The following is a 26,826-nucleotide window of genomic DNA, read 5'->3' as shown; positions in this document are numbered from 1 at the left end:
GCTGGACTAACGCCGTCTATTGCTTCAAGGACTAACGCCCTCCCTTAGTCTCTCGACGATCACGACCAACCTCCACACGTCCCATTACCACTACGCCTCAGCCATGTTCAAGCTTTACGCTCTTGCATTAATCGCTTCGTTTGCGGGTGTAGCTAATGCTCACTTCCGTCTTCTCTACCCGGAACCTCGTGGCCCGTTCGTCTCTGATCAAGAGCCCAACTTCTGTGGTAGGTCGATTTTTAGTTGAAGTCTGTTCAGCTACTGATTGGTTCTTGAATAGGGGGCTACACTAATGTTACACCCAACCGTACCGCATTCCCGATTAGCGGCGGTTTCTACAGCATCCGTACTGGACATGGGGGAACCAGTAAGGATACACATCTATATCCTAATAGAACTGTCCACTCACGACGTTATTCTTACAGTTGGTGTCATGGTCTCAACCGTACAGAACCCCAACAACTTCGACAACTTCTCGTCTGCTTCCGGGGAACCACAATTCGTGAATGCGTTCCAGAGTTCACCTGATGCGGGAGTGCTATGCTTCCCCTTGGACTTCTCGCAATCGAATATCACCGGTGTTCGCGATGGTGCCAACGTCACCGTGCAAGTGGTTGTCGCCGGTTCGGACGGTAGCTTGTACCAGGTGATTTACACATCTTCTACCGTTGTGGTGGCATTTATTGACCCGATTACTTGTGATGTAGTGCGCTGATCTGACATTGTCGAGCAATGCCACCACCAGCTTCACTTGCGCGAACGAGACCACCAGTAGTCATGATTCAGGATCTAATAGCTCCAGTACCACCGGCGGCTCAAGCGACAGTTCCAACAACAACTCGGGCTTAGGACGTGCAAGTACGTTGTCTGCATACGCAGCTGGCGTCATGGCCGTTGTTGGGATCATGGCCGGTGCTCTATGAGTGCTGAGCTAGAACGCTGTTCCTTCTGTTTGTTACGCGCAAAAGCGACGTCCTGGAGGATTTCTTGGATACCATATCATTGTCGCGTCTTCGTTGCATTCATTTCGAACTTCATGACCACCGGTGCATGTATTTATCACGACTCTTCATTGCAAACACATTTATGATGCCACACCCGTGCGAGAGTGCTCGTCCATTGGATTCCAAGGACCAATGGTAACCTTCGTTTCCATTGAATAGGCATGCGACCGCGGCAGTGCGCGCGAGTCGCATCATCAATCTCTTTGGCTGTGGGTCTATTCATAGCACGACCTATATGGTCCTCCTATGCGCAAATTAGGCATCTAGTAGAAAAAACTTTTTCACTCGAGCATAACGAAAGCATATAAAATAGTCGCTGAACTCGATGGACTAAATATTCCAAGCCACAACTAAACACAATGCGCCTCGCCCTCCAAACGCTCCTGTTCGCCGCGCTCGCCGGACTCGTGAGTGCACACTTCCAGTTGCAGTTCCCCGCACCCCGAGGCGCCTTCGTCGAAGACCAAGAGCCAACTTTCTGTGGTATGCTGTGCCATTGCATGATATGTTCAAGTTTTTGATTCTTGCTATAGATGGATATAACACTGCGTCGAGCAATCGCACAGCGTTCCCGCTAAGCGGGGGATTTTACTCGCTGAACTCTGAACACCCGAGGTGGACAGGTAAGCGTCCACACTGGTGTGAGAAGGAGTTGCTTCTCATGTGGGTCGCCTACTAGTTGGTGTTTTAGTGTCCACGGCTGCGAACCCTACATCATTCGACAACTTTTCCCAAGCCCTGCCGTTCACACAGTTGACGGGAGAAGGGGCCTTCTGCTTACCCTTGAACTTCGCGACTTCCAATGTCACAGGGCTCAGTGAAGGCCAGAACGTTACAATTCAGATCCAGTTCGATGGCGGGGACAGCCCTCTCTTCCAGGTAAAATTAATTTCCATTGAGCAACGAATTAACTGTTACTAACTTGAAAATGCAAATTAGTGCGCCGACGTTACGTTGACGAATAATGCATCTCTAAGCAGCGTTTCGTGCACGAATGCGACTCAGCAGGGTACCAATGGTGGACTATCGGCGCACTATGATACCCTTGGAATCATGCCCATGCTTCTGGCTGTCTTCCTCATGATATCTGGATGGATATTATAGTCGTTCGGTCTGTCATGTCTTATGTCCGAGATATTGAATCATTTGAATGTCATCGTATATGAGTCAGGCCAATAGGCGTGGGCTGCCGACCATGGTCGTGCTCCCGTCCTCCGTAGGACGTGCCGGATTTGAGTCACTCGGGTGAAACGCTTCACAAGTTTTGCCTGCGCTCGACGACACGCAGTAAGCGCAGATTTGTGGCACTCAGTTCCGGAACAGCCGCTGGGCTAGTTCGTCTCGGCTCGCTTGGTGATCGCTATCATGATGCATCCTCTATGGCTGCGATCCATTTCTGTGGCAATGCCAAAAGGGCCGGAGTTTATCAAGCAGCCCTTCCGCCAATATACATATATAATACGGTTGTTCTGCGGCTGCGGCTTTTCTTCCAAGTATATGTAACTGCCCACACATTATCTCGCTAACAGCGGCGAGCACTACCACCCTACGCCATTCCTTCCCTACGTTTCTGGCTAAACATGCTATTCACTTTTCGACGTCGCGAAGTGCCATGGGAGGTCGTCGATAGCAAGTCGGTCCATCCTGTTCCCATGTACTATGAGGATGAAGGTTCGTAAAAATTTGTCTCCTTTCCTATTGTGATTGCTGACATTTGACCCCTTGGCTGTTTAGACATTGACATTGTCACTGTCGCGGAGGCGGACACGTGCGGGACGTATGTCTTTGACGTGAAGAACTGGAAACGAGGCAATGAGCTTCGGAATGCTGTCTTGTTCGCTCAGAAGCAGCTCCTGAAGAACGTATCGAATAATGGGTATAATGTGCTGCTGCTGGAAAGGTAAGCTTCTTCGTGTCCGGGACCAAAGGACTCCCCTTATTAACTCGATGTCGGCAGCTGGCAATTAACTGTACTGCGGAGAGGCAAACATCATCGAGTGGAAGTACGATATAATGGCAGACGTGAGTTGGTCTTTTGCTTTGCTATTGTCTACGGTACTCATTCTTATCCCCCAACAGCTGCCAGAGCTGTCGGCAAGCAGCCATCAAGGCGCCCACCACCGTTTATCGGTGTTTTAGGTGGCGACCCTCAAACTGCATAAACTGTATATCAATACATTCGGACTCTGTAGTTGTTTGATCTAGCATCCCACCTCACTGCATTGTAGTATAGCTGTAGAGACATGTTGTAAACCCTTCCCTCTCTCATAATCGTAGTGTATAATCCAAATGACATCTTTTTGCATAGGCATGCCGCTGAAAGATAAGATTTGATTTAGAGTTGAAATCTAGATCATGTCGACGTCTCGATTTTACTGGACGATCGCAAGGCATATCCTGTCCATGACTGCGAAGTTCGAAACTTAACACCCTACTGATAATGATCGAAGTCAAACGCAGCGACGCACCTCATCATACAACGCCACTGCTTTCGCGCCCAATAATTCAAGTCCCAACCAAAGCACGCCGGCGGTCATTCCGCTACCACAACTTGTGATAATCCTTTTATCCCCGTTGATAATCGATTCGGCGACTGCGGGGCCAACAGCATTTAGCAGCGCTCGGTGTAAATCGGGGGTCGGTAACATGGTAGTATATGTATCTCCATTGGGAGAACGGTGTTCCCTCAGGAACGTTGTAAACGGTAGGGAGAACGATCCAGGGATATGACCAGAGGGAAGACCAGGTCGGGGTTCGGGTGCTGTTCCGTCGAACCTAGAGAACGAGGAAGATAAGCTGGTTCTTGGTTCACAGGTTGCGTTAGAACGGCCCTACGTACCTAGCTCGCGCACGGGCATCAAGGATGAGGCTCTGGGCCGTGTCACTTGGGGACATCTGGCTGTTCTTTACGATCTGGTCATAAGCTGCCAGTCGTAAAATTAGAAACATGAACGGTGCCAGTCAAGTAGAAGGCCAAACATTGTATTAATGACGTCTTTAATTCGGGAACTGGGTAGGTAGTCTGCTCGTGAGTGGGTTGGGGTTCGCCTTGTTCGATGGGAAATCCCTCTGCCAGCCAACGAGGAATCCCACCGTCGATCACGCTTGAGTTAGTGTGCCCAAATGTCCTGAACATGAAGAGTGCGCGAGGCGAAGAGAACACCCCGTGACCATCGTAGCTTAATATGTAACCATCGAATCAACTCCGTGATGAGTAGTCGGCAAGAGAACACTTACAGGATGACATGGGTACTCGGGGTTATACCAAACCGTTCTAAGTAGGCCATTCCTTACTCAACGGCGCGAAAATTTGCATCGAGATGAAAACGTAACGAACCGCATGCGTTAGCGAAGATGCGTTCGCTGGGCATCATATGCATGAGACCCAGTTCACTGGGAGTGGCGACTTCATCAAGGTCAAGATACTGAGCCCGTGGTATGCGCCGTGTCGCAAACTCTTTCCTGGCATTACGCGTCGAGTTCGGCATGAACCAGGTGGCATCGAGAATCTTGACATCGCGTGTCGTAGGAAGCTTGTTGACTGCGTCGGGCGGCAACAACAAAGGGGCCACCGCAGTGGTGGATGACATCGGTCGAGCATTCCTGGACGCCAGTGCCACAAAAGAGCCTCGAAATCTAGCAGATAAGATCCTCGAAAGAGACATCCTGGATGTACCACGTTGGCGGAAGGCAAGCTGGAAAGCAGTGAGAAACGAGGTCACCTAGCGGGGATATGTCAATCTCACATAATAGGTATTCACATCTACATGCCTGAGTTTTCCTACGACCAGCAGGGCTGGCACGCGAGTCTGTCAATCGTTGAATGTTCTGGTTTATAGTGAACTTCTTGAAGCAGCTTTGCAGCCTTTGCTTAAATTGCTAAAGTGCTATGGGCGCTCGGTCTTATTAGCGCTCATCACCTTGACCCCAACCGCCATGCCTTCAGATCAGAGTACTTGGCTCATAGCAGTCCCGCTGGATGGCGACTCAGAGGGTCTGATCCCAGAGTTGGGGACGAAGCTCTCCCAACAATCAAAATCGTTTCCCCGGAACCACATCGCACAGATAGATATCCCGTCATTCAAGGTATACTCGCCGGTCATTCTATAGTCTGCGATGAAGTCTATAAAATAGCCAGACAGGGACACTTGATACGCTTATAGGGCTATCGGAGGATATACCCAAGCAGGAGACGTTCTTCACGGCCACTGTCGCGAAAACGGTCGACACGCTACGCAGCTTGTTGAACAATGACCCAACGAAGCTGGCTCAGCACGTCTTGGTTGATGAGCAGAGCGTCGATGAATACCTCTTGAAGGGGTGGAAGTGGAATGAAAGTCGGTATGGTGTGCAACGAGGGCTACGTGATATGGTAGATCTCTTGAATAAGGTATGTAAGTATATCGCGGTCAGTTGCGGATCTGATCTCGCTGCTTGTCATCAGGAAATGGTTTCAATCGACAACGCTATGAAAGCAAAACTCAACAATTACAATCTCGTGAAGGGCTCATTAGTTCAGATGCAACGCAAGAAGCTGTATGTCTCTTGTCTCCCGTGTACAATTGATGTTCTTACATCGTCACCAGAGGGAATCTGTCAGTACGCTCACTGGCGGAGGTTGTTTCGAAAGACGACTTCATCCCGGATTCTGAGCACATGGAAACGCTGTTGGTCGCCGTGCCAAAGTAAGGTCCATCTTGTCCGTTACCCTTATGTATTAAACATCAGTAGGAGCCAAGTTAAAGAGTGGAATTCAACGTATGAACGGCTAACAGCTATGATAGTGCCAAGATCGTCAAAGTAAGCGAATGCATACCTCGTTGTCGTCATCTTCCTGACTCTAGGGTAGGTTGATCGCTTCAGACGACGAGTACTCGCTGTTCGCCCTCGTAGCTTTCAAGAAAGTCCACGACGAATTTATACAGAAATGCAGAGAGCATAAGTACGCGTCTTATTCATTGAATATAAGCACCTTCGAGGTTCTAACCTCAACATAGATTCATCGTGCGCGACTTCATTTACTCCGAGGAAGAGGTCGCGAAACAACAGCAAGAACTCGAGGACGCGGACACAACAGAGAAAGAATTATGGACGGAACTACTTCGTCTCTCGAGGACGAACTTCTCGGAGGCCTTCCAAATTCTAGTACATCTGAAGATTGTCCGTTTGTTTGTGGAGAGTGTCCTCCGCTATGGCTTGCCCGCGAATTACCTCGGAATCATTATCAAAGTGAGCAAAAGCCGTTGCGGCGCTACTGCTTATTATTGACAATGTACTAGCCTGAACCCAAAACCACGAAGAGAATATTCCACGTCTTGCAAACCCAGTTCACCTACCTCCGTCCGCGAGCGAACAGCGCCCAGGGCAAGGTCAGCTCAAACGATGAATTCGTTGGTGAATACCAAACACTCATGGATCAAGACTTCTTCGACTTCGTCCTCTACGAAGTTCCTTGGATTGTCTTCTAATTTAAGCAGCCTCGTAATTCAACACATGTTCTCTCCTTGCATCCATATCACATAATTTTATTAGTGGAGCGATAAGAATATTTTAAGCCAGCCCCGTCACGAGGAAAACAAGTAGTGTACAGGTATAAAAGCATGAGATATCTGACAGAAATTCCTTTAAGAAAGGGAAGATACGATAGATGTTTTTGGAGGAAGCTAAACAAGGGAAGGCATTTTGATAGCAATTGTCCGCCACTCCTGTGTACACCAGTTGGATAGCGTTATAGACATCCGAATCAACGTAATCTAGGTTGACATTTAGAGACCCAAGTTTGAAATTACCCGAGAGACTTCTTGAATAGTCTCGTCGTCCAGGATGTGACCTGTCCGCTGAGCAGACGAGCCCACGACAGTTCCTCTAGAACCGTAAACACTGGGGAAGGAAGGCGCGGAAGCCGACGTCGGACTTGAATTACCACCAGTGTCACCCGTCGAATTTGTTGGGGATTCGGGTGGAGGCAAATAGGAGGGCGACTCGGTAATGCGGGATAGGGAGTAAGTCAGATCCAGAGATTGCGCGCGGTTATTCAGCGAGCGTGGCTTGGATATCTGTTCCTTCAGTTTAGCCTCGAGGAGGGAGTCGGAGCCACGCTTGAGCGCATCATCGGTATGTCGAGTGCGATTGGTAAGTCCGGACCCCTGGAAAATGTTGGCTTACTGACTAGTACGAGCGGCATGGGTAAGGACTTACTATAGGTGCCAAGGGTGTCCAGTAATCCTGAGAACTACCGGACATGTAGCTCGCTTGTGAGTCATCATGGGTTTCCAAGTTGTAGATGTAAGAGGGTGAATTGAATAGGGCCTTTACATCCGGAGACGAGCTGGCGAGCCGAAGTCGTCGTTCAACCATGCCATCGGACCGACCCAAATCGATGGATTCTGTCAGCACAACTTGGTCAGCATACCACGGCTTCCGCAACAATAGAAATTTGACTGACGTTGACCGCGCGTCCTAGCGGCGGACAAAACTTTACTATCGAAATGAGGGAAGGCTTCCGCGAATGAATCTCCCCTCTTGTGGGTGTGTGCGGTAGGAGAGGGGTACACGTGAATGTTATGATTGATGAGGAATTGTTCTAGCATCTCTCGGGCCGTGACAAGGAAATCACTATTGCTGCGTTGGCATCTGAACTTGAAGGAATAGTCGGATGGTGTGTCCGCGCCAGAGCCATTGCCGTTGCCAATGTGGGACTTGATGTTGGGAGTTATCGCCACTTGGAGCTCACGTTTAACCCGCTCGACGAAAGCGATGAAGTCGGCGGAAGCGCAGACCCGCGGTAGATCCGGCGAGGATGGTACGACCATATCTGCCTCGAAGGGAACATGTTCCTGCAGAGCATTGTTAACCAGGAAGTAAGTAGTGCGAAGTGGTGCAGCTCACGAGAAGCATAGTCACGGCAATCTGAACCTGGCTCTCAGGACCGAAGATCGTGACGACATCCGAAGCAGTTTCTTTATCAGGGAAGCGGACATGCGAGTTTGTCTTGGTCTCGATGTCGCGAATGAATATGCTCTTCTCGCCAAGAAGAGTCCTATGGTACCGACGGGGAATCGAGACGGTCTCGTTTACGTAGTCTTTATCCTAGAAGTAAAGTTAAGAAGGCACGTTTATAACAACGGAGACGTCTTCGCACCTTAGGGTTCACAAGCTCCATAACGGATTGCTTCAAGTTATCAAGGTTGATTGCATTCTTAGCTGGGGTCCTCGCGATGACATTATCGTCATTGTCATTGTAACCTCCCAAAGAAGCAAACTCTTCGGCGTTGGAGAACTTGACATACACGCCATATTTCTTCATGATCCTTTGGATGCTCCTTCCACCGACGCCGATGATGCGCTTATGGTACGCTTCGGGAACATGGAACGACATTTCCGCAGGCAATTCTTCCTGGAGTAATGACAACCCCTGGAGAACTGAGCCATCAGGACCGGCGATGTCAATGAGGAAATTGTGATCATTGAAGGTCTCGAACTTGATCTTCACATTGGTGGTCTGCATGATCTTGTTGATCTTGCCGTTCTTCTTCCCACTGATGAACTCGCGGTGTTCGTTGGCAAGCTCGATTTGGAAACGAATCTCATGGTGGAAGTTCTAATCGAGAGTCAGATACTTCACATTGTGAACATGGATTCACGCACCTTGATGACATCGAGTTCAAGGATCATGCCTACGGCGGCGCGAACTTCTTGCTCCAGACCATGCATCTCGAAGCACATGCTCTTGAAGACAACCTCAGCGCCGGTGCTGATGGAGATCTGCTTTAGCAAGGTCGAGACTTGCGATGCGTTGAGGGTTGTAGGTGGAAGTAGGACATTATACTGGACTGGAAGCAGCCAGAAAGAAGCGACATAAAATTGGCAAGCCTGTATGTAACTGTCTATAAGCTCCCGTGCTTCATAGAGAAGATGATACTCTACCAGTTGCATGATGGACCGGATGGTCCTTTGAACATTAACCCTGTGGTCACCGAACACTGTGATCAGGCTGGTGGAGCTGCCTAGCGGCGGGAATTGTATAAAAGTCGCGTTGTCACTCATGATGGTCTTGAGATCATCGGCCCTGTCAGTCACCATCCAGTCGAGCTTGCGCGGAAGTATTGCAGTATCACGAGAGATCACAGACTTCGTCTAGAAACACGTTGAGCAGACGCCGTAAATATGACGTGGAGGGTTTACCTTATTGGTAGAAACTTGAAACAGCATATCGCGAGCACGCTGGACGCCAAAGAACTCGCCGGTGATCCAAATGACGTTCGGTGTACGAGGAGGGCCGCTCGAGGAAACCGTGACATCAATGTCCGGGCCAACAAGCCCTTGAAGTGGCGACGGGTAATAGATGTTGGTCCCGGTCTCTTCTTGGATAGATTGGAGCATGCTGCGCTTCTTGCCTGCCACGATTGCATGCAGCTTTTGATCAATTTCGCAGTATTCGGCGTGAAGGCCGCTCTTTAGATAAGAGGAGTAAATGTCTTGTAAACTAATTATAGAGCGCGAAGACTCACGAGCTCATCCAACATGACAAGGAGGCGGACGCGAGCAAGATCAACGGAGTCACCCTGACCGGTGACAACCAATTCGCAGACACGCTCGGTCTCCAAGCCCGTCCACCCAGCATTGCTACTGATGCCATCCGGGGGTGTACGATTGGAGAGTGACAGGGGACTGTTCACGACTGCAATGTGCGCCAATGTTTCGGAAGCAATCTCATCTAGGCGGCGGCGCACGTCAGGCTTCAAAGAAGGCGCCGACAGAGGAGAATCCAGGATCTCAGAGCGCATGACCTTGATAGCTGCACGATGCTGGAGTGGCTCTCATCGGCTTCCGTGCAGTTTTGGAATCGAGAGCAAAGACTCACCTGAATTGGGCATTCCTTCAGTATGGTTCCTCTAGTTTGCATAACCTGCTGATACGGCCCAGTAACATGAAAATTCCACCCTCTTCCCTGGTCAGCCATAAGATAGGATACATGGCAGCCGTGTATTGACATTGCGTTCATGGCTAGCTTTTGGATGGCCTCGCTATCTGACGCCGTAATCGAGGCCTCTGAGAGATTGCTCCTGACATGGCGAAGGTGGCGGGCAGGGAAGGGGTCGTTCTGACGAAAGTCATTGCCTGCGATGTCGAAGGAAGAAGCTGGAGAATGAATATGGCGCGACCTGCGTGGGTAAGTAAAGGAGGTAGTATAAACATCCATAGTGGTTGTGTTTGAAATACAGTTGTCGTCGTCGTGGCGGACGGTGTCGAAGGGGTATGTGGTCGCTGCCGAGGGTATTGTCGCAATGAAGAGGTATCAGAGTCGCAGTCGCCCTCGCCAAAGCCCGGTATACGCAATCGCAGGGGACAGGAGGCGTACGACTGAAGACAGAGCCGAAGAATTCAAATATATAGGAGCCAAGATCAAATTTATTGACTCTCTTTGCTCTCACCCGCTAACTGCGTCGGCACTTCAATTTTCGCTGACATATTTGCGCTTGCGGCTCCTTGCGGTGACAGAATGTGCGTTTATCTTTTTGCCTCTCTAGGTAAGTAATGCACGCCCTCGTAACCACGGCAACCCTAGACCGCCCCAAATGCCCGCTCAAAGTTATCAAGAACCTCCCACTCTTCCTCTTCAGCATTAAAGTCAAACAGCTTGTTGTAACACGAGATCCCCAGCGTCGAGAAGTGCTTGTATGGATTGCTGGGATCCAGTTTCTGCCCGCATCGGTAGCAGAAGTGCTGTTGGCATTTCACGCACGTCATCTAATGTAGAAATCATCGATTAATTCAATGCCCAGTCTGCGAGGTGTGAACTTGAAGCATACGTGATTACATCCCAGTGACTTCTCCACATGCACGTTGCATCTCGGACACGCCATGGTGGAAGCCTCGAGCCACTTCATATTCAGCAGCTCTTCTTCATACTTCGCGATCAGCTTCGTGAACATTTTCTTGCCGATCCGCTGTTCTAATTCGTCTCGTTTACGATCGCCCTCTGGTAAGGCGCGGTATTCCAATATCATCGATTCAATGGCTGAAATTGGGCAACTCGACAAAGGACCATGCCTGCAGGTGCCCGATGAGCGGATAGATTCGCATCGGCAGCTTGACTACGCACCAGGAGCGTTTGCAGAAGTTACAAAAAGAGAAACCGCATTTCGGACACGTCCTCAGCTTTACCCAACCAGAGTCTTCGTCCATCGATGGAGGAGATGGAATAAGTGCTTGGCAGCAAGGGATCGGACAAGATACCGCGCCAGGATCTAGCAAATGGTTGTGAACGTCTCTCGCAGCCACGCAGCCGATGTCGCCGTACCGTTCTCTAGAGCCCGCTTTTCTCGTAACCATCTCCATCTCGTAAGTTGATCCTCCGTCACAATTCGGCAGACCTCATCTTCTGTGGCCGCGCGACCCGCTTTAACACACTCGGGGTCGGGGCAACCTACTCTGACTACATCACCCTCGGTGATGCACAAACCCCAGAAATCTTCTAGGCAGGATCGACAGAAGGTATGGTTGCATGAAAGCTGGACGCATTTGGTTCCCTTGTATTCCGTTAAGCAAACTGAACAAGAGTAGGTAGATTGCATGAAATTCGCCGAGACTATCTGTTTCTGATGCGAAGCGAGGAGGTCTGCAAGGAATTTCGGGACGGGATTGGGGATTCTGACATTCCTAGTTTGCATCAATTAAAAGCCAGAGGTGAGTACTGCTTACCGAAAGGCGCCCTTGTCTATCATGTCTACCGACTCAAAGAAATCGCCCGTTCTTATATATTCTATCCAATTATAAAGGACGGTGCATCCTGGGGTCCACATCCGAAGCAAGAGGGTCCGCAGACAAGATAATCGAGGTAGCCACGACTGGCTGGAATTGATATGGACGATGTCCGGTGGAGCATCCGTTGGGTAGCTTTTGGGTAGAACGAGATGGAGCAGTAGCGGTGGCAGTACCGTGAGCGATAGTCTCTGGATTCCTTCAAGGGTGCCGTCCCGATTACATGGGTCGTGTATCACTACCTCCTGAGGTGAATCGAACTCTATCGGGATCTCGAGTTCAACAGTAGCGTCGTTCGCCCCCCTGTGAACGTACTCTGGATATATGGACTCAAAGTAGGTCGTATAAATAATCTTAACAGCATTGCATAAGCTGAACGTAGACTTACCTCCAGGACCTGCAGCTCATCCTGCTGGAGCAGTTCACATTCGTGCACCGTGTCCTGCATAGATCACCAGCAGATGTGGCCGATAGTGGAGGGAATAGAAAAACTCGAGGCAAAGTCTTCTATATTCCATCGAGTAAATGGCAGTGTCCGACGAAGGGGTATTTATAAGCCGGATGATCGAAAGCCACAGGCGCCTAAATATTTCGCTTTCTTCACGCCGATCAGTATGGCCACTTCCAAGTCAGGATTGGATCTCATCCATGCCTTGAAAGCCTCATCGGACCCTCCAGTTCACGGAGAAAAATCAAAAATCGACATTGCGACAGAAGCATGGAATGACCAGTCATTTTACCTCCCGGGCAAGGCTGAACTTCTAGGGGATTTTATTCTGACGCGCTTCGCGAAGGATAAGGAAAACGATTCGTGAGTTATAATCGTCTGCTGCGAAGATGATTCACAGATGAATGGAACATACTTTGCAGAGCAACGAGCTCCCTGTTAGACATACGTTACTGGACGCTTCTTCTTGCTCTCTTCTCGTCGGCTGGATCACACCCGTCTTCGACAAAATCATGGCTATCTTCGAGTATCAACAGCTTTCCTGTTGCTTCGGTCCTCGCCAAGTTCTTGAAACACTATACTACCAGACCGTTACCCTCGCCGGACTTAATCTCCGTGTCTTCCAAATGTTTTTCCACGCTGTGGTCACTAGCAGGGCCCAAACTCCCTATGGACGCCATCCTCGACTGCTTTACCAGTTTCCTCGAGTTCACAACACGTATTGAATACGAGGGAAATGTTGTGCGGCTTGGTTTCGCCATTGTGTCTACCCTGCGGGGGACATTTGGGAATTTGGCAAACAAGAAGAAGGTGTGGTCCCTCCGCGGAAGAGAAGACGAAAAATTTGATAACATTGTATTATGTATAGTGGTACATCACCTATATCCATCACAATCTACACCCCTGGTTAGAATACTGCCAAGAAGTGCAGGAAACTCGATACTCCGCCCTTAGAGACGCGGTGTACGGCGTCGGCACAGATATTATATTCAACGTCGAATCCATGAAGGCTTCCCTGGATCGTGACGACGACACTCTGTTCTCGGCGCTGAAGGACGTCATTGTGCAAGCACCGTTGATGATGCAAGTATTGCCTCGTCTTTATCGGTCTTATATCCAGGCTCTCAAGACAAATAAACATGCTCTGTTTGATCAAGGCTCCAGTCGTTTGACCCCAAGCGTTACACAGAAAGTGGCTGCAGAAGCCCTGGCCTTCTATGCTTGGTGTCGATCGTTACTGGACCCGCTTGATGTTGATCGAGTAAACGCGTCGACAAGAGTTGCTTTGCTTTCTCTGATTCAAGAGGATAAATTGTACCTCCCTTCGCAATTTGACGCAGAAATCACCCTAAAAAAGGACGTGGAAATCGCTATAGCCCAGCTCCAGACTGGTGAGTACCACCCGTATATGTATATCAGATTTTCACTAAATATCGTTTCCCAGGCGTGGAAGAGGAAATACAGCGATCTGCCATCGAATGCCTGAATACTCTGACGCGTATCGATTATGAGTTAGTCAGCTTTGCATTGTCGCCGCTACTGACGCGGTTGCTTCTGGTTTGTCTCACTTCTATCTCAGCGTACGTGATTGCTGATTTGCACCCTAGTTGTCCACCTCGCCAGCCTTCAAACTCCTCGATCTCCTGATTGATTATCACGCGAAGTCACGGTCGATAGACGTCTACGTACACAACGTCTTCGAGGTCTTAGACCCCACGCACATCACCGCACTTGGAAACGACGGTCCGAAATTATACCAGGCTTCTTCCTCCGGAGCGTTATTACATTCAACGCATTTGGACCACCTGGGGAGAAGCATCCGGAGTTTTGCAACCCCCAATCAGACAAAAGGACTCGTAAAATATATTGTTACCCACCTGCAGGACGCCTGGAGCAGATACGAAGAGGCTGCAGCTTCATCCAGTAATGGTGGTAGCGGCAAGAAAGCTAGAGTCTCGGAATGGGACATAGCGTCTACCATTTACACCCACTCAGCCAGACTCTCGGCCATCGTCCTCTCGTCTCTGTCTATCAACTCGGTACCCTCTGAGCAACGTAGCGAAATCGTCAAAGACGTGGATGAAGCCAGCGAGCTCTTAGTCAAGACTGTCCTTGGCAAATTACTGAAGGTATCTAGGTGGCAGAAGTCTCCCACCGCTTGGTCTGCGCAGATTGTGGCCGCAGCTGCTTTGCGTCTACACTACTCTTTACGCATAGATCCTAAGTGGATTCTGACGCGCTCCCCCACCAAGTTACTCTCCAAGGCAGCCGACGCTTTCCAGAAGCAATACTTGCTTCCGGAATTGAGTTTCGAACTGGTAAGTCTGTATGTATTGGCAATTGCTCCATGTGCTCATGTTGACCTATCAGTTCCGCACGTTGATGTTCTTCGGCGTTGACCCGCCTGAAATTCGTCAAGATGCATTAGATCGTGCTCTGACTTATATCGTTGCCCAGCCCAATGATACCACCGCTATTTGGAATGGACAGACTCATTTCCTGACCCAAACTGAGGAAGGCAGCCGGCAACTATCCCTTGCTTTTCTCCACTTAATCATTCAACGTTGGCTTCCATCGATCGAGTAAGTGCCGTCGCATACGCTGAAGCATTGGCTTACCCCAGTAGTTCACCTCAGTTTGAACCACAATTGAGAAAGCTTGCGGATATCACCCTCTCGACGGATGTCAGCGTTCCCATTGGGCACGGACTGTCCGTCACGGCGATCATAACGCAGGAGCTGCAGTCAGCGCAGACATGGGAATTACCAAATTTTCGCAGTACGTTGACTGTCATAGTTACTTATGTATGTGCTAATATCGGAGGTATAGAGGTGTTGATAGCGTCGGTCATGGAGGGGACATCGACGAAAGAATCGCCGCAATCAGATTTGGTGTTTCAAATTCTCCTCCTTTTCCCGACAGATTATCTCCCTAAATCCTCTCGCATCGAATTGATCAAGCGAGCGCAGAATCTCGACTTCGACGCCAACAATGAGCTAACACGTCTAATATTACGCACTTTCCTGGCCAAGGAATTAGTACAGCCTGACTCCCTCGTACGTTTCTGGGCCTCACGTCTGTTCGAAACTAACACCGCGATATCCAAGCTTCATGATGCATCAGAATTCGTCTACCATTTACTTCATTGTCAAGGGATGTATAACCAACTGCGAACAGTCACAATGGATCTGGTTGGGCTTTACTTACGGTACGCTCTTCAAGCCTGTACTATAGCTTGGACTCAAACCGTTACATAGGAATGCTATGAGGGACAACAAATCTGCTACCCTCTCCAAAATTCTGGAGCTATTATCACACTTTGATTTGGTTCGAACTTCCGTCGGTCGCGACCTTGGGAAGCAATTGGTGGATGCATTGAGCGAGTATCAAAGAGAGAGGTGGGTGAATGCTCTCAGGACGAATGCTAAAGCTGATTTGAATCCATCAGTCTATCAAAAGAGACACAAGGCGACCTTTTGTCGTTCCATCAACGATGGCTTGCGGCTGTCTCTTACCACTTGGAAACGTTCATCGAGAACAATAACGGGACTTTGCCTGAGATATCAATATTGCTTACCTGGGTCCACGTGCTGTCTCTGGGACGATGGTTAGAATCACCGAGTAGGTGACGTTTCTTCCTGCCGATGTCATGATTGACTCCAAATTTCACAGCGACTGGCCGGTTTGTGAAGCTGGGTCAATTGTTGGTAAAGAAGCTTCAGCGAGAGGAAGCGACAAGCGAGCACTGCACAGCCTGCCTTGCTATCCTCATCGGAGAGCTAGATTACTATGAAGAAACCGAACTTCCAAACCAATTAGAGACGCTTCTAGCCACATACGTTGTGTTCCATCCCAGAATCAGTTCCACAGGTACGTTGATTGCCGACTCTTTGTATCAACAACTAACATCAAGATGATAGACAACACATTGATAGACTCACGGCTAGCTGGGTACATTCGCACTTCATCGACTGCACTATTCTCCCATGTCCTGGATCAGCTTGCTTCTCTGTTCACCGCTGAGGTGCTCCAGAGTAGCCGCGGTACATCGTTGCTGCATCTTGCTAGCGTTCTTCTTCACGACCCTCCACAAGGCGAGCAGTTATCATATTGTGCGACTTCTTATTAAACCTCCTTTAGGAAGTCTGAAAGCCACACAAAAGTTTAGTTCGGAGTGCTTCAGAGTCTTTGCTGACGCCATAACGAATACGCCTCGGTCGAGGCAACAACAAGTATTAGCGTTCATCTCGATTTGTTGCTCCGAAAGAGTGAGTGCTCTCAACCCGTCGTAGGAGAAATATTAACGTTTCCTAGCCTGCTGTCCTACGACCGACGGATACTGGGAATCTTTGGTCTACTCTGGCGAAGATGGTCGCAAATTCCAAACTGCACGATGGGCACACTTCGTATCCCATGTTCCAGCAAATTATTGCCATCATCAGTACAATTGTGCGACTTCGTCGGGATCTGTTGGTCAATAACCTCCCGCAACTGGGGCACACCCTTGCCCGACTTTTATTATGTCTGAGAACGACTCGACATAATCTTGGGGCCATGCAGAAATCGATGGTGCTGGATACATTCCCCCAATGGATCACGGCCGATGAACCTCTGACTGTCCGGGAAGCCAAAGCACTCGCGAGACTGCTAGAAAATATCAACGCGAAGACGGTTGTGCGCAACAACGCAGCACATCAGGAGCTCCAGAAAGCAGAGTCACTAGCGAAGCCGTTTTCAAAACATGCATCCTACATTCTTAAGGCTTACGTTACCGTCATGAACGACCCCCTTTGCCTACTTCCCCTACCGATACGGAAGGAACTACGTTCAGGCCTCTTTGTTCTCTGTGGCATGGTCAACGACCATTCCAGAGATGCCATCATGGTTTCCCTTGATGTAGGTGGAAAATTGACTTTGAAGTCGTTGTGGCAGGAGTACGAAAAGCAACGATATCATGGTCAAGGGTAGAGTCGAAGGGTGCCGTGTTAATAATGTCTTTGGAATATATATTAACAATGAAAGCGGTTCGCCTATCTCTTCCGTTCGAATGAGTCGCAAAGCGAAGGACTTGATTCCTATGCAGATGTAGTTCTTCCGTCCTATTGTCGCCCATTCGCGCGCTCATCTCATCTCCATTGCCCATTAACCTGTCAATCATTGATGCGTACCTTCTGTACTTTAGGTTGGTGATCTGGAAAACATTTTGGGTGCCGAGGCGCTTCAGAAATAGCAGAACAATAAAGTATCGAAGAATGCAGCCGGCCGCATACACTGGCATTTATAAGTCAATTTGCGACAGATTGAATGCCTAGTCTAGCAACGTCGTTGACGAAGATACATCAGTTACAATTGAAGGTGGTTGGTTCCCTCATTGCAACAAGTACATTGCCTGGACGGGGAGTCAATCGCGCTGATATGTAATTGTGTGAGCGGCGCGCGGGGGACTGAAAGCCCCGTAGAAAGTCAGAGTTGCGAGAAGGGTGAATACTACAAATATATATATACGATCCAGCATTTTACAGCATGCCCATGCCATCGTCGCCACCACCCCATCCACTGGCAACGACTTCCTCTTCTTCTGGAAGATGAAGGGATGTCAGACTGCTTGGCTCAGGTGAATGTGCACGCTCATCATCCTTTTGATCTGATGAAGGAGCTGTGGCTTTCGTCGTGGGCAACGTATACCAAGAAATCTGGATGGGATCTGGTATTGTCGGTATCTTCGTTCCCTTTGCCAGCCCCTGGAGTAACGAAGTGAGTAATCTGACACGAAGTCGACAAGATAGACCAACCTGTTCTGCAGCGGCTCGGCTTCGGAAACTGACAGTAACATCACCACTTTCCGATATTTCGGCAGATTCAAGTTGCCCGGTCGTCTATGGAAGGAATGATGAGCGTTCTTGGCAAATGGACGACAATTGCATTACACACCTCATACCAGTCACGCACTGCTTGTAAATCGCGCTCTGTGACACCTTTGACTAGCAACTTTTTAGGCCTATTATCGAGTTTGAGATTCGTACGAGGACCACCGCCACGGATGGCACCGCGGTAGTAGCTTCTTGGAGCTCCCCGGCCACGACCACGATATGGCCTATAGCCGCCATATGAAGGCGGGTGGTTGCCATGTTCTGAGATGCCCAAACTAGCTGCCTGTAAATATGGGTTAGGATCAAGCCCTAAGATAGATACAATGTAGGTGCTCACCTCAGCTTTGAGCTGTTCTAATTTGGCCTTAAGGTCCTCCGTTGTCTCACTGCTGGTACCTGGTGGCCCAGAGTTCAGCGCTTCGAGCTCCTTATCGAGTCGTTCTTTCTCCAGATCTTCGGGCGCGGTGGTCGGGGGTTTGGGAGGTGCAAGGGAGGCAGCGGGCTTCGAGGACATTTCCTCGCCTAGTTTTCGCAGACGAGTCATTATCGTCTTCTTTTCTTCTGCGGACGCGGAGGCAAGCGAAGCCATCAAGGATTTTTGCTCTGCTATTTGCCGCTCCAACAGCTGTTGTTTGGCTGCCAGTGCGCTGGTGGTAGATGATTTTCTGGAAGTAGAAGCAACTGGTGTAGGGGTGGCGGGAGCTTGCGCCGGCGCGGGTGGTTTGTGAGGTGTATTCGTAACCAAGTGAGCGGACGCCGCCAACATGCGTGTTCCAACCTGTCCCTGTCCCTCCATCGGTCGATGCCAAAACACTTTCACGAATCGGTTACCGAAGACAGCTTCCTCTGCCTTCCAAGCGGCATGTGCCTCTTCATGAGTGGAGAAGCTGACGAGAGCCTTGCCTCCCGAGACATCAACAGCAACATTTGTCACAGTGCCGAATTGCTTGAACCATCCATTGACTTGGTCGAGGGTAAGCTGATCAGCTGGTATTTTTTCGACAACCAGTGTTTTATCTTTCCTTCGCTCTGGTCTCTGGAAATTGTGAACCTCGCCACCGAATACCCCGCCTCGCCCTCTGCCCACATAACCTCGTCCACGGAAACCGTTCCCTCGGGCTGGCATCGAAGGACCTACGTCAACTTCCATGGCAGAATTCGACATGTCGAGAAATTGAGGTTGTGAATATTCGCCATTAACGTGCGCGAAGGTATCGGGAGTGCCGTTCTGGCGGAAGGGAGGAGCATGAGACTGTATTGGCCGCGGTGCATTATCTGACTCAGTGGGTGTTGTTGTCGACTCGGTTTGGGGAATTTGAGGAGTGAGGTCTTGGATGACGGGTAATTCGCCTGTGGCCTGCACTGGATGCACAACCTTCCCATCTTCTTGTTGTATCCGAGGAAGCAGCGGTGCGCGCATATGTCGACTACCGTTCACTGGCGGCCGCATATCCATACGGGCTTGATTGGGGTCATATGTACCTCCACCCATGTCAAACTGCATACCGGGAAACATAGGCATAAATGGCATTCCTGCCATGGGTCCGCCATTCATCGGAAAAAATTGACCCGGAACGACAGCATCGTCACCATGGCTATATTTGCAGAGTGCGCCTCTCGCGCAATATCCGTTGTCTACTCCAATGAGCCAAAGGAAGGGGAGGAAACGACTGTGGGCTTACTGTGATAGTCTCTGCATACGCCCCGCCGCAGATCGGGAGGTCGATACGCTTGAGAGCGACGTCCGTTCATGTACGCCATGCCTCCAGCTCCGTCCATATCCATGCCCATGCCCATCATCCCTGTCCCAATGTGCCCTTCATTTACCGGCCCATCCCCTCTGCCCTGCCAACCACGCCCGTCCCCTCTACCATTCATGTAGCGTGATTGGCCGTCCCCACTCAGCCTTGGGCCTTTAGAGGGTGGTCGCCCGTCGTGTTCATCGTGTTCCATGCTTCGTTTTCGTGTTCGTTCGGATTGTGTCGGTATAGAGGGCGAAATCAGACCATCCAACGGTATGGGGATTCCGTTGTCGACGCTGGGTGTGGTAGTCGGGAATATTGGGGTTGACGTGGTAGCATAAGGAAGATATGATTTAGTTCTGAGAACGGTGAATAATGTATCGATAAATGAAGGGCATTCTACAGTGACGCGGGTCAAAAGGTGAAGCCAGACGGGAGCGAAAGCCACCCGGGCGCACCTTTTTCGAGGAACTCCTCCAGTTGGACTGATAGTTCCTTTCGCATTTCACTTTCAGCGACATTGTGCTTTAGTAACGCCAATATATAGTCTGCCAACGCGCCCGGTTCTGCATCACATCTGTTACAATTACGAAGTCAGTTCTTGTCATTGGACGAGTCACAAGCTGGGCGTACATGGGCTCTAGGGTTCTGACCAGCCATGGTTTGAGTTGGGGGGTCGTTGATGGATCAAAAATCATAAAAATAACGGATATGGGGTCAGCGTTGGTGACCTAGGAGAGGGAGGAGAAGTGTCGCTCGAGAAATGTGTCAAGGCATTTTTGGAACTTCAGGCTTACGTAACAATTCGAGCGCTTAAAACTCCTGTCCCGCCGGCATCTTTGTGCAGCCACGGTCAGCGAGCCAGAGTTCTGCGGTCAACCGATGACGGTCAACCGCGCACATTCCTCAACTCATCTAGAACGTTTCTTGCGTTTTGGGTGGATACTGAATCCAATGCCTTGCAATACCCCATAGACGAGTACTCGATCTCCATTGATTCTCACTGATAAGCCTTCGGTCAAGACACCGAACGAAGTTGTTCGAGAGATCAGAGAGATCGGATATGTACTTGATACGATAGTATCGACAAGGACGATGGTCTAGACGACATTCGACTTGAGATAGACGCGGATAGAGAAATATCCAATACCGAAGTCAGCAATTCAGCGTCTGCTTCAACCGTTGCGCTCGAACTAGGAAGAACGATTTCATGGGATGCGTCCGAGTTTGACGTAAAGGATGTGGGAAATATGAGATTTATTCAAAGTGATCACATGTATAATCTGGTCTAAGTGTATACAAAAGTTTACCAAACAGCAATGTGGCGTCAATGATCATAGAAGGTCCACGGACCATGACATTGAAGCCATAGACACGGCATAGACACCTTCCCGAAACAATGGTATCGGTTGCCGTTCCCCGAGTCATCACCATGTGCGCACTGAACGTCCATCAGAATATGTCGAAATGATAATTGGTTGGCGACGTTCCCCGAGTCAAAGGCTGGCTCGGGAACTCTGCCCCATGCGGAACGGTAACAGCAAGATCCGAGGATGATACCAGGTGAGGGCGACGTGGAGGAGCAAAGCGGCCCGTTGTTCGTACCGATGAGGATCACATGAATGATTGTCGACGACGTACAATCACATGTCCCATAGAGGGTGAGAGAACCTGCGGAGGCTGCGGCGACGTGGAAGAGGAGAGCACGATACGTAGCGGAAGACGGTAAGCGAGCGCGCACAAGCATAGACGAACCACGTTGATAGACAGATGAGCACCGAGATTCACCACTGAAGTTGCCATTGTTGAGCATAGAGAAGGGCGCAGCTGAAGAGGCTACGCGCGGCTCGTTGATAGGAAAGAAAGTGTTGATGAGGGCAGTTGCCCGGAAGTTTAGAGTGGTTTCTGGTAAGCGGGGAGGAGGAGGGAAAGTGAACGGAACAGCAGAACGCATTAACCTTTGAGGGATTTATATACGGGGCGGTGAGTCATTTTCGCTTTCCGCAATTATGCGATTGGTTGATTGGCTATCAAGGACCCCAGGAACTTAGATTACCGTCATGTGATGTATTGATCTGATGATCGTCGATGATCAGTAGATCACTACTACTTGCAGCAACAGGCGTTTCGTTCCACCGAATGACTTCTGCATATAAGTTCAAGGGGAAAATAGCTCTAGAGCATCGCACAAAATGGCTGAGGAAGTCCAAGATACGTCCGGGATAGGTGAAGCTCCCCAGACGAGCCTTGATATCCCCGAACCAAGTATCCTACTATACATCGACCGTCTTAGACCACCCATTGGGACATCCTACTTCAAGAGGTACGCTATACGTCAGCCGCACGATGTCTTATCGCTGCTGACGACTATCCGCTAGAGATACCGTTACGCTGCTCGACAATGTGGCTATTCAGAAAGACGGACAGACTTACGCCAACGTAACCTGGTCTTTCAACTACTACCTGTATGTCACAGGAGCGAGACCGGACGACCCGGACTTCCCGAAGCGTGGCCAGGTTTATATTGTCTTCGTACACACTGGGTCCATCGACGTCAAATCGTCAGCGTTCGACACGCTATCGCTCACCCTCACGGCTACGTCTGAACACTGTACGGCGAGTTCGCAATTGCCAGAGACAGGCTCTGGCGAGCAAGTTGGAACTTCAAATGACTACAAATGTGAGTCGTACGAATTTTCGACATCTGCCATGTTGAGTAACGAGCATTCAGACCTCATGGATTTTGATCAGACGATGAATATGTTCAAGAACAATGGGAATGAGGCCATGGACCCGCCGTTCGACGCACGATATCAGCAGGATTTCATTGCCAAGGACAGCAAGCAGCGGGGGACTACGCGAGAGAAGAGCGTTGAATTTGGTGCTTCCAACGGTGTAAGTGCTATGTAAACACCGTAGAGTCAGTGGCTAATAATGTATTGTGCCTATCCATGTAGTGGTTCTACAAACAAAGCGTTCCGATATACGGTCTTTCTGTCTTCCAGAGCGATTCTGTGTCAGGCGTCCCATATAAATTCAGTAAGTCTTCCATAACTTCGATTATACGGCAAGTGCTGATTGCCACGCAAGGTGGAAGTGGAACGATTTCTGAAGTAAGTCTTGTCCCCAATATCATGTTCGATGTACTGATGTAGTCAACCGTAGGGGAGTAGTACCAAGTATTCCACACCCGATCCGCAGGCAACGCTCAGCATAGATCTCAAGTTCGATTGAATTCTGAACCGGAGGGTTACTATATATCGACGCAAGATTGAATCAACGTTTGAATTGTCTTGATATCCCAACAGTGATGATGCAATAAGTCATGGCTGCCAAGAAGGTTGGACTCTAGTAGGAAGGTATGCATTAAGTAGAATCCACATAATATCCTATGTATGAAATATAGCAAAGGGGTATGCGCAAGTGGTCCCGACAACAATATGTAAAATATTCAACCCTCTTCATCGTCGTCCACGATTAGCCATTCGGAGTCAGATCCAGGTCCTTTGACGCTGGAGATGGTATCCCATCCTTCGTCAGCATCGTGCCATTGCTCCCCTCCGCCTCCCCGTTTCCCGACTGCATAGATACCTGCGACGATGTTTCCGCGCCGTTCGGAGCGGCATTAGGGTCCTGCGAGGACGCATTGTCTCTCCAGTTGATCACGGCTTGATGTTGGGATCGCAGGTCCTCATAGAATTGGTTCGCCTCGTTCATCTTATTGGCTTCTACTTGTTTGGCATCTAGCCAACGCTGCAGGAGTTTCGCGTTATCCTTGTTGAGGGTTTGATTGCGTTCCTCAATTTGACCCAGCTCGAGCTGCAACGTGCTGATCTCGTCGTGTAGGATCTGGTAACGTATTCAAGATACAGGGCCTCGTCAGACTTAAAGTCGCGTGAACACACCTGTATCGTTCTATCCTTCTCGGCCATAAGCTCGCTATGCTGGTCCACCTTTCGCCGCAGAGCAGACACTTCATCTCTTGTTTTCCGGAGATTTTCAGAGTCGATTCGCGAGAGTTCCTCCTTTTCTCTGAGCGTCTCGTTCATTGATAGCAGACGTTGGGCATTCTGGCCTTGCGTCTTATAGACAGTGGCTAGTTCGTCGCGCAGAGAAGATATCTGCGACTCTAAGGATGCCATGTACGCCGCACGAACTGGACTCCTGAAGAGCATGACCTGCAATTGAGCATCCCGATCATCAAGAATATAATCTACTCACTCTTCATTGGTCCCCGGTACGAAAACGGTAGAACTGCTTGGATTTGCCTTGACAGAATTGACCGCCCGCAGTAGCGACGCATTACGTTCCTTCAGCAATTTCGTCTGCTGAGCCAATCTGCGATCTTGAAATAGTGAGCACCTGATGAGCATTTTGGCAGGGCAACTTACATTGCTCGATAATTCCAGCATAAGCCCCATCCTTTGCATCCCGTTCGACTAGTCGCAGACGCAGCGTTTCTTGCCATGACGGTTCCGCCATTCCTCTGCTGCCCACAGGCGTAGCGGCTACAAGGGAGTGATGGAAAGGGAATATATTTGAAACTCAGCCCGTTGCTGCTGTGCCGGAAGCGGCTTCCCCAAACTTGCCTCCTTCCTCCTCGACTTGTAGACCTTTGCTTAGACACCGCGTGTTTGCTCCTTTCCCGCCACTTCACTTTCAGATCCTCCTCGGCTGCAGTTCTTCTCGCAATGGGCAGAGTCCTTCTCAAGGTACCTCATTCCGGCCTCAACAGCTATCGTGACTCGCGCTGACGAATGCCTTGTTTGTAGGTTATCATCCTGGGTGATAGTGGGTTCGTTGCTAGATCCGTTTCGCTGCAATGGCGCGACCAATAACCCTCCTCTCGTAGTGTCGGAAAGACCTCGCTCATGAACCAGTATGTGAACAAGCGCTTCAGCAACCAATACAAGGCCACCATTGGAGCCGACTTGTGAGCCGTTCGACTTTTCGGGAGCTCGCAGCGATCTAATTCTTTGAAAGTTTGACTAAGGAGCTTATGGTGGACGACCGGCTGGTCACCATGCAGGTGTGTTCGCTTATCTCTGCTCACGACGCCGAAGGTTGACCGCGTATCATTTGCGTAGTTGTGGGATACCGCCGGCCAGGAGCGCTTCCAATCACTCGGTGTGGCTTTCTATAGAGGCGCCGACTGCTGCGTACTAGTCTATGACGTGAACAGCGCAAAGTCTTTCGAAACTCTCGATAGCTGGAGGGACGAGTTCCTCATCCAGGCCAGCCCTCATGACCCCGAGAACTTCCCCTTCGTTGTATTGGGCAACAAGATTGATGTCGAAGAGAACAAGCGACAGGTGAGGGCGATTCATGAATGCCATTCTTATTCTGACCATTCTGCAGGTGACCCAGAAGCGTGCAATGACGTGGTGCCAGTCGAAAGGGAACATCCCGTATTTCGAGACTTCCGCCAAGGAGGCTATCAATGTGGAGCAAGCATTCCAGACAGTGGCTAAGAATGCCCTGCAGCAGGAAGCTGAGGAACAGATGTGCGTGCCATCTCTATGCGAAATCGCTCAATCCTCACCCTCGCTTAGGTATGGTGATTATCCAGACCCAATCACCCTCGACCCGGAGACGAACCAAAGTTACGGATGCAATTGTTAACTGTCTTCGCCACGCCAGCATCTCCCCTGTATTTTCCTTGTTTACTCTTCATTGGATATGCGTGCATGATCTTCTCAGCAGTTCAGTCTGGACCTTGGACTATTCATGCATCATATGGTTACCCCTTTCAGCAGTATGATACTTTACGATGCCTCTGTCACAGTACTAATGACAACTCTATATCTATTTGTTGTCCGTATTGCTTGACCTCCCGAATTTCATTAGTGGTGCTAAATGGAACGCCACTTGAGTCATTTAGTGCCCCTTTCCCGATTTGTGTTGGCCCACCTTGCTGATAGTCCTTATCATGGGCGATGAGTTTACCACTCTACCTCAACTTCAGCCGCCATGGCTCATCACGCACCGCACGCACCGATTCTCTTTTCGTTTCGCAATGTAGATGGCATTGTCGGAGGCCTTGCCTCCTTTATCACCAAGGCACAGAAAGAATCCTTAGACAAGAAGGGCAGGTTCACCATTGCGCTTTCTGGTGGCTCCCTGCCGAAGATGCTCAGCGGCCTTATTGGTAACCCTGCTGTGAAATGGGATAAATGGTAAGCAACAATGTCCTCTCCCAAAGAGACTATGGTGCCAATTCAATTTCTCCGTAGGCACGTATATTATGCGGACGAAAGGGTTGTCCCCCTCGATCACCCGGATTCGAACCACCTTGCCTGCACAAACGAACTCTTCTCCAAAGTCCCCATCCCAGTTTCGCAGATACACACAATCGACACAGATTTGTTGAACGACATCGAGGAGCTATGTGATGCCTACGAGAAGGAGCTCATCCGTGAGTTCGCACAGAAAGACGCCGCTCGATTCCCCGTATTCGACCTCATCCTCCTCGGCATGGGGCCAGACGGGCACACCGTGTCGCTGTTCCCCGGCCACGAGCTCCTCGCAGAGGACGACCGATGGGTTGCGTACATCGAAGACTCGCCCAAACCCCCTGCTAAACGAATAACCTTTACCTTTCCCGTGATCAACCACGCTGCCCGAGTTGCTTTCGTAGCCCACGGAGAGGAGAAGCAGGATGTCTTGAGCGAGGTCTTGGATGATCCAGAGACAGGGCTACCAGCTGCTAGGGTCCGCCCAGCCCACCCGGGGCAGCTGTATTGGTTCGTCGACGATGCTGCCGCCGCCAAAGTCAAATACCCTCGCACCCCAACCAAAGTGTAATGCCATACGTGTGTATGCTACATGCCATCGGACGTTATCAGGTCGTACGTTGTTTTGTAACTTGCTATGTATTAATCTAGCTCTTCGTTACCGCGGCGAGCATGCCCTTTCACGTAGTCTCTGTTCGTACGGCTGGTCAAAGGGATACAATGTCTAGAATAATTGAATCGATCCGTATAGATGTCAGTGCTCTG

The 26,826-nt window shown here is 49.9% G+C and overlaps 13 protein-coding genes across 13 annotated transcripts; 8 read left to right on the top strand and 5 right to left on the bottom strand.

The window, feature by feature from the left end:
• Positions 1-103: 103 nt before the first annotated feature.
• PC9H_003882 (uncharacterized protein) lies at positions 104-923 on the top strand (the record flags this gene model as incomplete). The annotated part of the gene is made up of 4 exons (XM_036773474.1): positions 104-227; positions 281-367; positions 426-646; positions 708-923. 4 exons carry the CDS (start codon positions 104-106, stop codon positions 921-923), a joined length of 648 nt encoding a protein of 215 aa, XP_036634947.1.
• A 440-nt stretch (positions 924-1,363) lies between these two features.
• Positions 1,364-2,108, top strand: PC9H_003881 (uncharacterized protein; the record flags this gene model as incomplete). The annotated part of the gene is made up of 4 exons (XM_036773473.1): positions 1,364-1,487; positions 1,538-1,627; positions 1,684-1,883; positions 1,944-2,108. 4 exons carry the CDS (start codon positions 1,364-1,366, stop codon positions 2,106-2,108), a joined length of 579 nt encoding a protein of 192 aa, XP_036634946.1.
• A 476-nt stretch (positions 2,109-2,584) lies between these two features.
• On the top strand, positions 2,585-3,166 carry PC9H_003880 (uncharacterized protein; the record flags this gene model as incomplete). Its single annotated transcript, XM_036773472.1, has 4 exons — positions 2,585-2,675; positions 2,739-2,904; positions 2,962-3,026; positions 3,084-3,166. The coding sequence occupies 4 exons, from the start codon at positions 2,585-2,587 to the stop codon at positions 3,164-3,166; spliced, it is 405 nt and encodes a 134-aa protein (XP_036634945.1).
• A 191-nt stretch (positions 3,167-3,357) lies between these two features.
• On the bottom strand, positions 3,358-4,594 carry PC9H_003879 (uncharacterized protein; the record flags this gene model as incomplete). The annotated part of the gene is made up of 6 exons (XM_036773471.1): positions 3,358-3,411; positions 3,473-3,779; positions 3,844-3,928; positions 3,984-4,183; positions 4,242-4,278; positions 4,342-4,594. The coding sequence occupies 6 exons, from the start codon at positions 4,592-4,594 to the stop codon at positions 3,358-3,360; spliced, it is 936 nt and encodes a 311-aa protein (XP_036634944.1).
• A 346-nt stretch (positions 4,595-4,940) lies between these two features.
• On the top strand, positions 4,941-6,472 carry VMA5 (Vacuolar ATP synthase subunit C; the record flags this gene model as incomplete). The annotated part of the gene is made up of 8 exons (XM_036773470.1): positions 4,941-5,090; positions 5,143-5,394; positions 5,449-5,540; positions 5,591-5,689; positions 5,736-5,804; positions 5,854-5,946; positions 6,002-6,233; positions 6,284-6,472. 8 exons carry the CDS (start codon positions 4,941-4,943, stop codon positions 6,470-6,472), a joined length of 1,176 nt encoding a protein of 391 aa, XP_036634943.1.
• A 297-nt stretch (positions 6,473-6,769) lies between these two features.
• Positions 6,770-10,206, bottom strand: PC9H_003877 (uncharacterized protein; the record flags this gene model as incomplete). Its single annotated transcript, XM_036773469.1, has 11 exons — positions 6,770-7,150; positions 7,203-7,390; positions 7,450-7,840; positions 7,893-8,093; positions 8,146-8,604; positions 8,652-8,876; positions 8,931-9,140; positions 9,189-9,458; positions 9,515-9,632; positions 9,669-9,811; positions 9,868-10,206. The coding sequence occupies 11 exons, from the start codon at positions 10,204-10,206 to the stop codon at positions 6,770-6,772; spliced, it is 2,925 nt and encodes a 974-aa protein (XP_036634942.1).
• Positions 10,207-10,568: 362 nt separating this feature from the next.
• ITT1 (translation termination inhibitor protein itt1) lies at positions 10,569-12,216 on the bottom strand (the record flags this gene model as incomplete). Its single annotated transcript, XM_036773468.1, has 6 exons — positions 10,569-10,754; positions 10,817-11,057; positions 11,110-11,254; positions 11,308-11,666; positions 11,709-12,097; positions 12,157-12,216. The coding sequence occupies 6 exons, from the start codon at positions 12,214-12,216 to the stop codon at positions 10,569-10,571; spliced, it is 1,380 nt and encodes a 459-aa protein (XP_036634941.1).
• Positions 12,217-12,382: 166 nt separating this feature from the next.
• On the top strand, positions 12,383-17,184 carry PC9H_003875 (uncharacterized protein; the record flags this gene model as incomplete). Its single annotated transcript, XM_036773467.1, has 15 exons — positions 12,383-12,579; positions 12,639-13,026; positions 13,085-13,607; positions 13,661-13,773; positions 13,824-14,534; positions 14,587-14,798; positions 14,843-14,994; positions 15,046-15,272; positions 15,324-15,424; positions 15,474-15,614; positions 15,665-15,837; positions 15,889-16,086; positions 16,137-16,310; positions 16,357-16,484; positions 16,531-17,184. 15 exons carry the CDS (start codon positions 12,383-12,385, stop codon positions 17,182-17,184), a joined length of 4,092 nt encoding a protein of 1,363 aa, XP_036634940.1.
• Positions 17,185-17,732: 548 nt separating this feature from the next.
• On the bottom strand, positions 17,733-20,526 carry PC9H_003874 (uncharacterized protein; the record flags this gene model as incomplete). Its single annotated transcript, XM_036773466.1, has 7 exons — positions 17,733-17,957; positions 18,009-18,092; positions 18,148-18,369; positions 18,424-19,721; positions 19,769-20,227; positions 20,287-20,405; positions 20,462-20,526. 7 exons carry the CDS (start codon positions 20,524-20,526, stop codon positions 17,733-17,735), a joined length of 2,472 nt encoding a protein of 823 aa, XP_036634939.1.
• Positions 20,527-22,020: 1,494 nt separating this feature from the next.
• PC9H_003873 (uncharacterized protein) lies at positions 22,021-23,062 on the top strand (the record flags this gene model as incomplete). The annotated part of the gene is made up of 5 exons (XM_036773465.1): positions 22,021-22,151; positions 22,207-22,508; positions 22,560-22,723; positions 22,786-22,899; positions 22,994-23,062. The coding sequence occupies 5 exons, from the start codon at positions 22,021-22,023 to the stop codon at positions 23,060-23,062; spliced, it is 780 nt and encodes a 259-aa protein (XP_036634938.1).
• Positions 23,063-23,305: 243 nt separating this feature from the next.
• PC9H_003872 (uncharacterized protein) lies at positions 23,306-24,310 on the bottom strand (the record flags this gene model as incomplete). Its single annotated transcript, XM_036773464.1, has 4 exons — positions 23,306-23,677; positions 23,734-23,992; positions 24,050-24,173; positions 24,220-24,310. 4 exons carry the CDS (start codon positions 24,308-24,310, stop codon positions 23,306-23,308), a joined length of 846 nt encoding a protein of 281 aa, XP_036634937.1.
• Positions 24,311-24,519: 209 nt separating this feature from the next.
• RAB7 (Ras- protein Rab-7) lies at positions 24,520-25,450 on the top strand (the record flags this gene model as incomplete). Its single annotated transcript, XM_036773463.1, has 7 exons — positions 24,520-24,540; positions 24,601-24,623; positions 24,681-24,761; positions 24,812-24,857; positions 24,916-25,140; positions 25,187-25,332; positions 25,381-25,450. The coding sequence occupies 7 exons, from the start codon at positions 24,520-24,522 to the stop codon at positions 25,448-25,450; spliced, it is 612 nt and encodes a 203-aa protein (XP_036634936.1).
• A 348-nt stretch (positions 25,451-25,798) lies between these two features.
• On the top strand, positions 25,799-26,632 carry SOL1 (suppressor of los1-1; the record flags this gene model as incomplete). Its single annotated transcript, XM_036773462.1, has 2 exons — positions 25,799-26,004; positions 26,062-26,632. The coding sequence occupies 2 exons, from the start codon at positions 25,799-25,801 to the stop codon at positions 26,630-26,632; spliced, it is 777 nt and encodes a 258-aa protein (XP_036634935.1).
• Between the last annotated feature and the right edge of the window lie 194 nt (positions 26,633-26,826).

This window comes from Pleurotus ostreatus (genome assembly GCF_014466165.1).
Source record: "Pleurotus ostreatus strain PC9 chromosome Unknown scaffold_2, whole genome shotgun sequence".
In the NCBI taxonomy this organism is placed as follows: domain Eukaryota; kingdom Fungi; phylum Basidiomycota; class Agaricomycetes; order Agaricales; family Pleurotaceae; genus Pleurotus; species Pleurotus ostreatus.
Note: the sequence above shows the minus strand (reverse complement) of the source record. Positions and strands in the feature narration are given on the sequence as shown.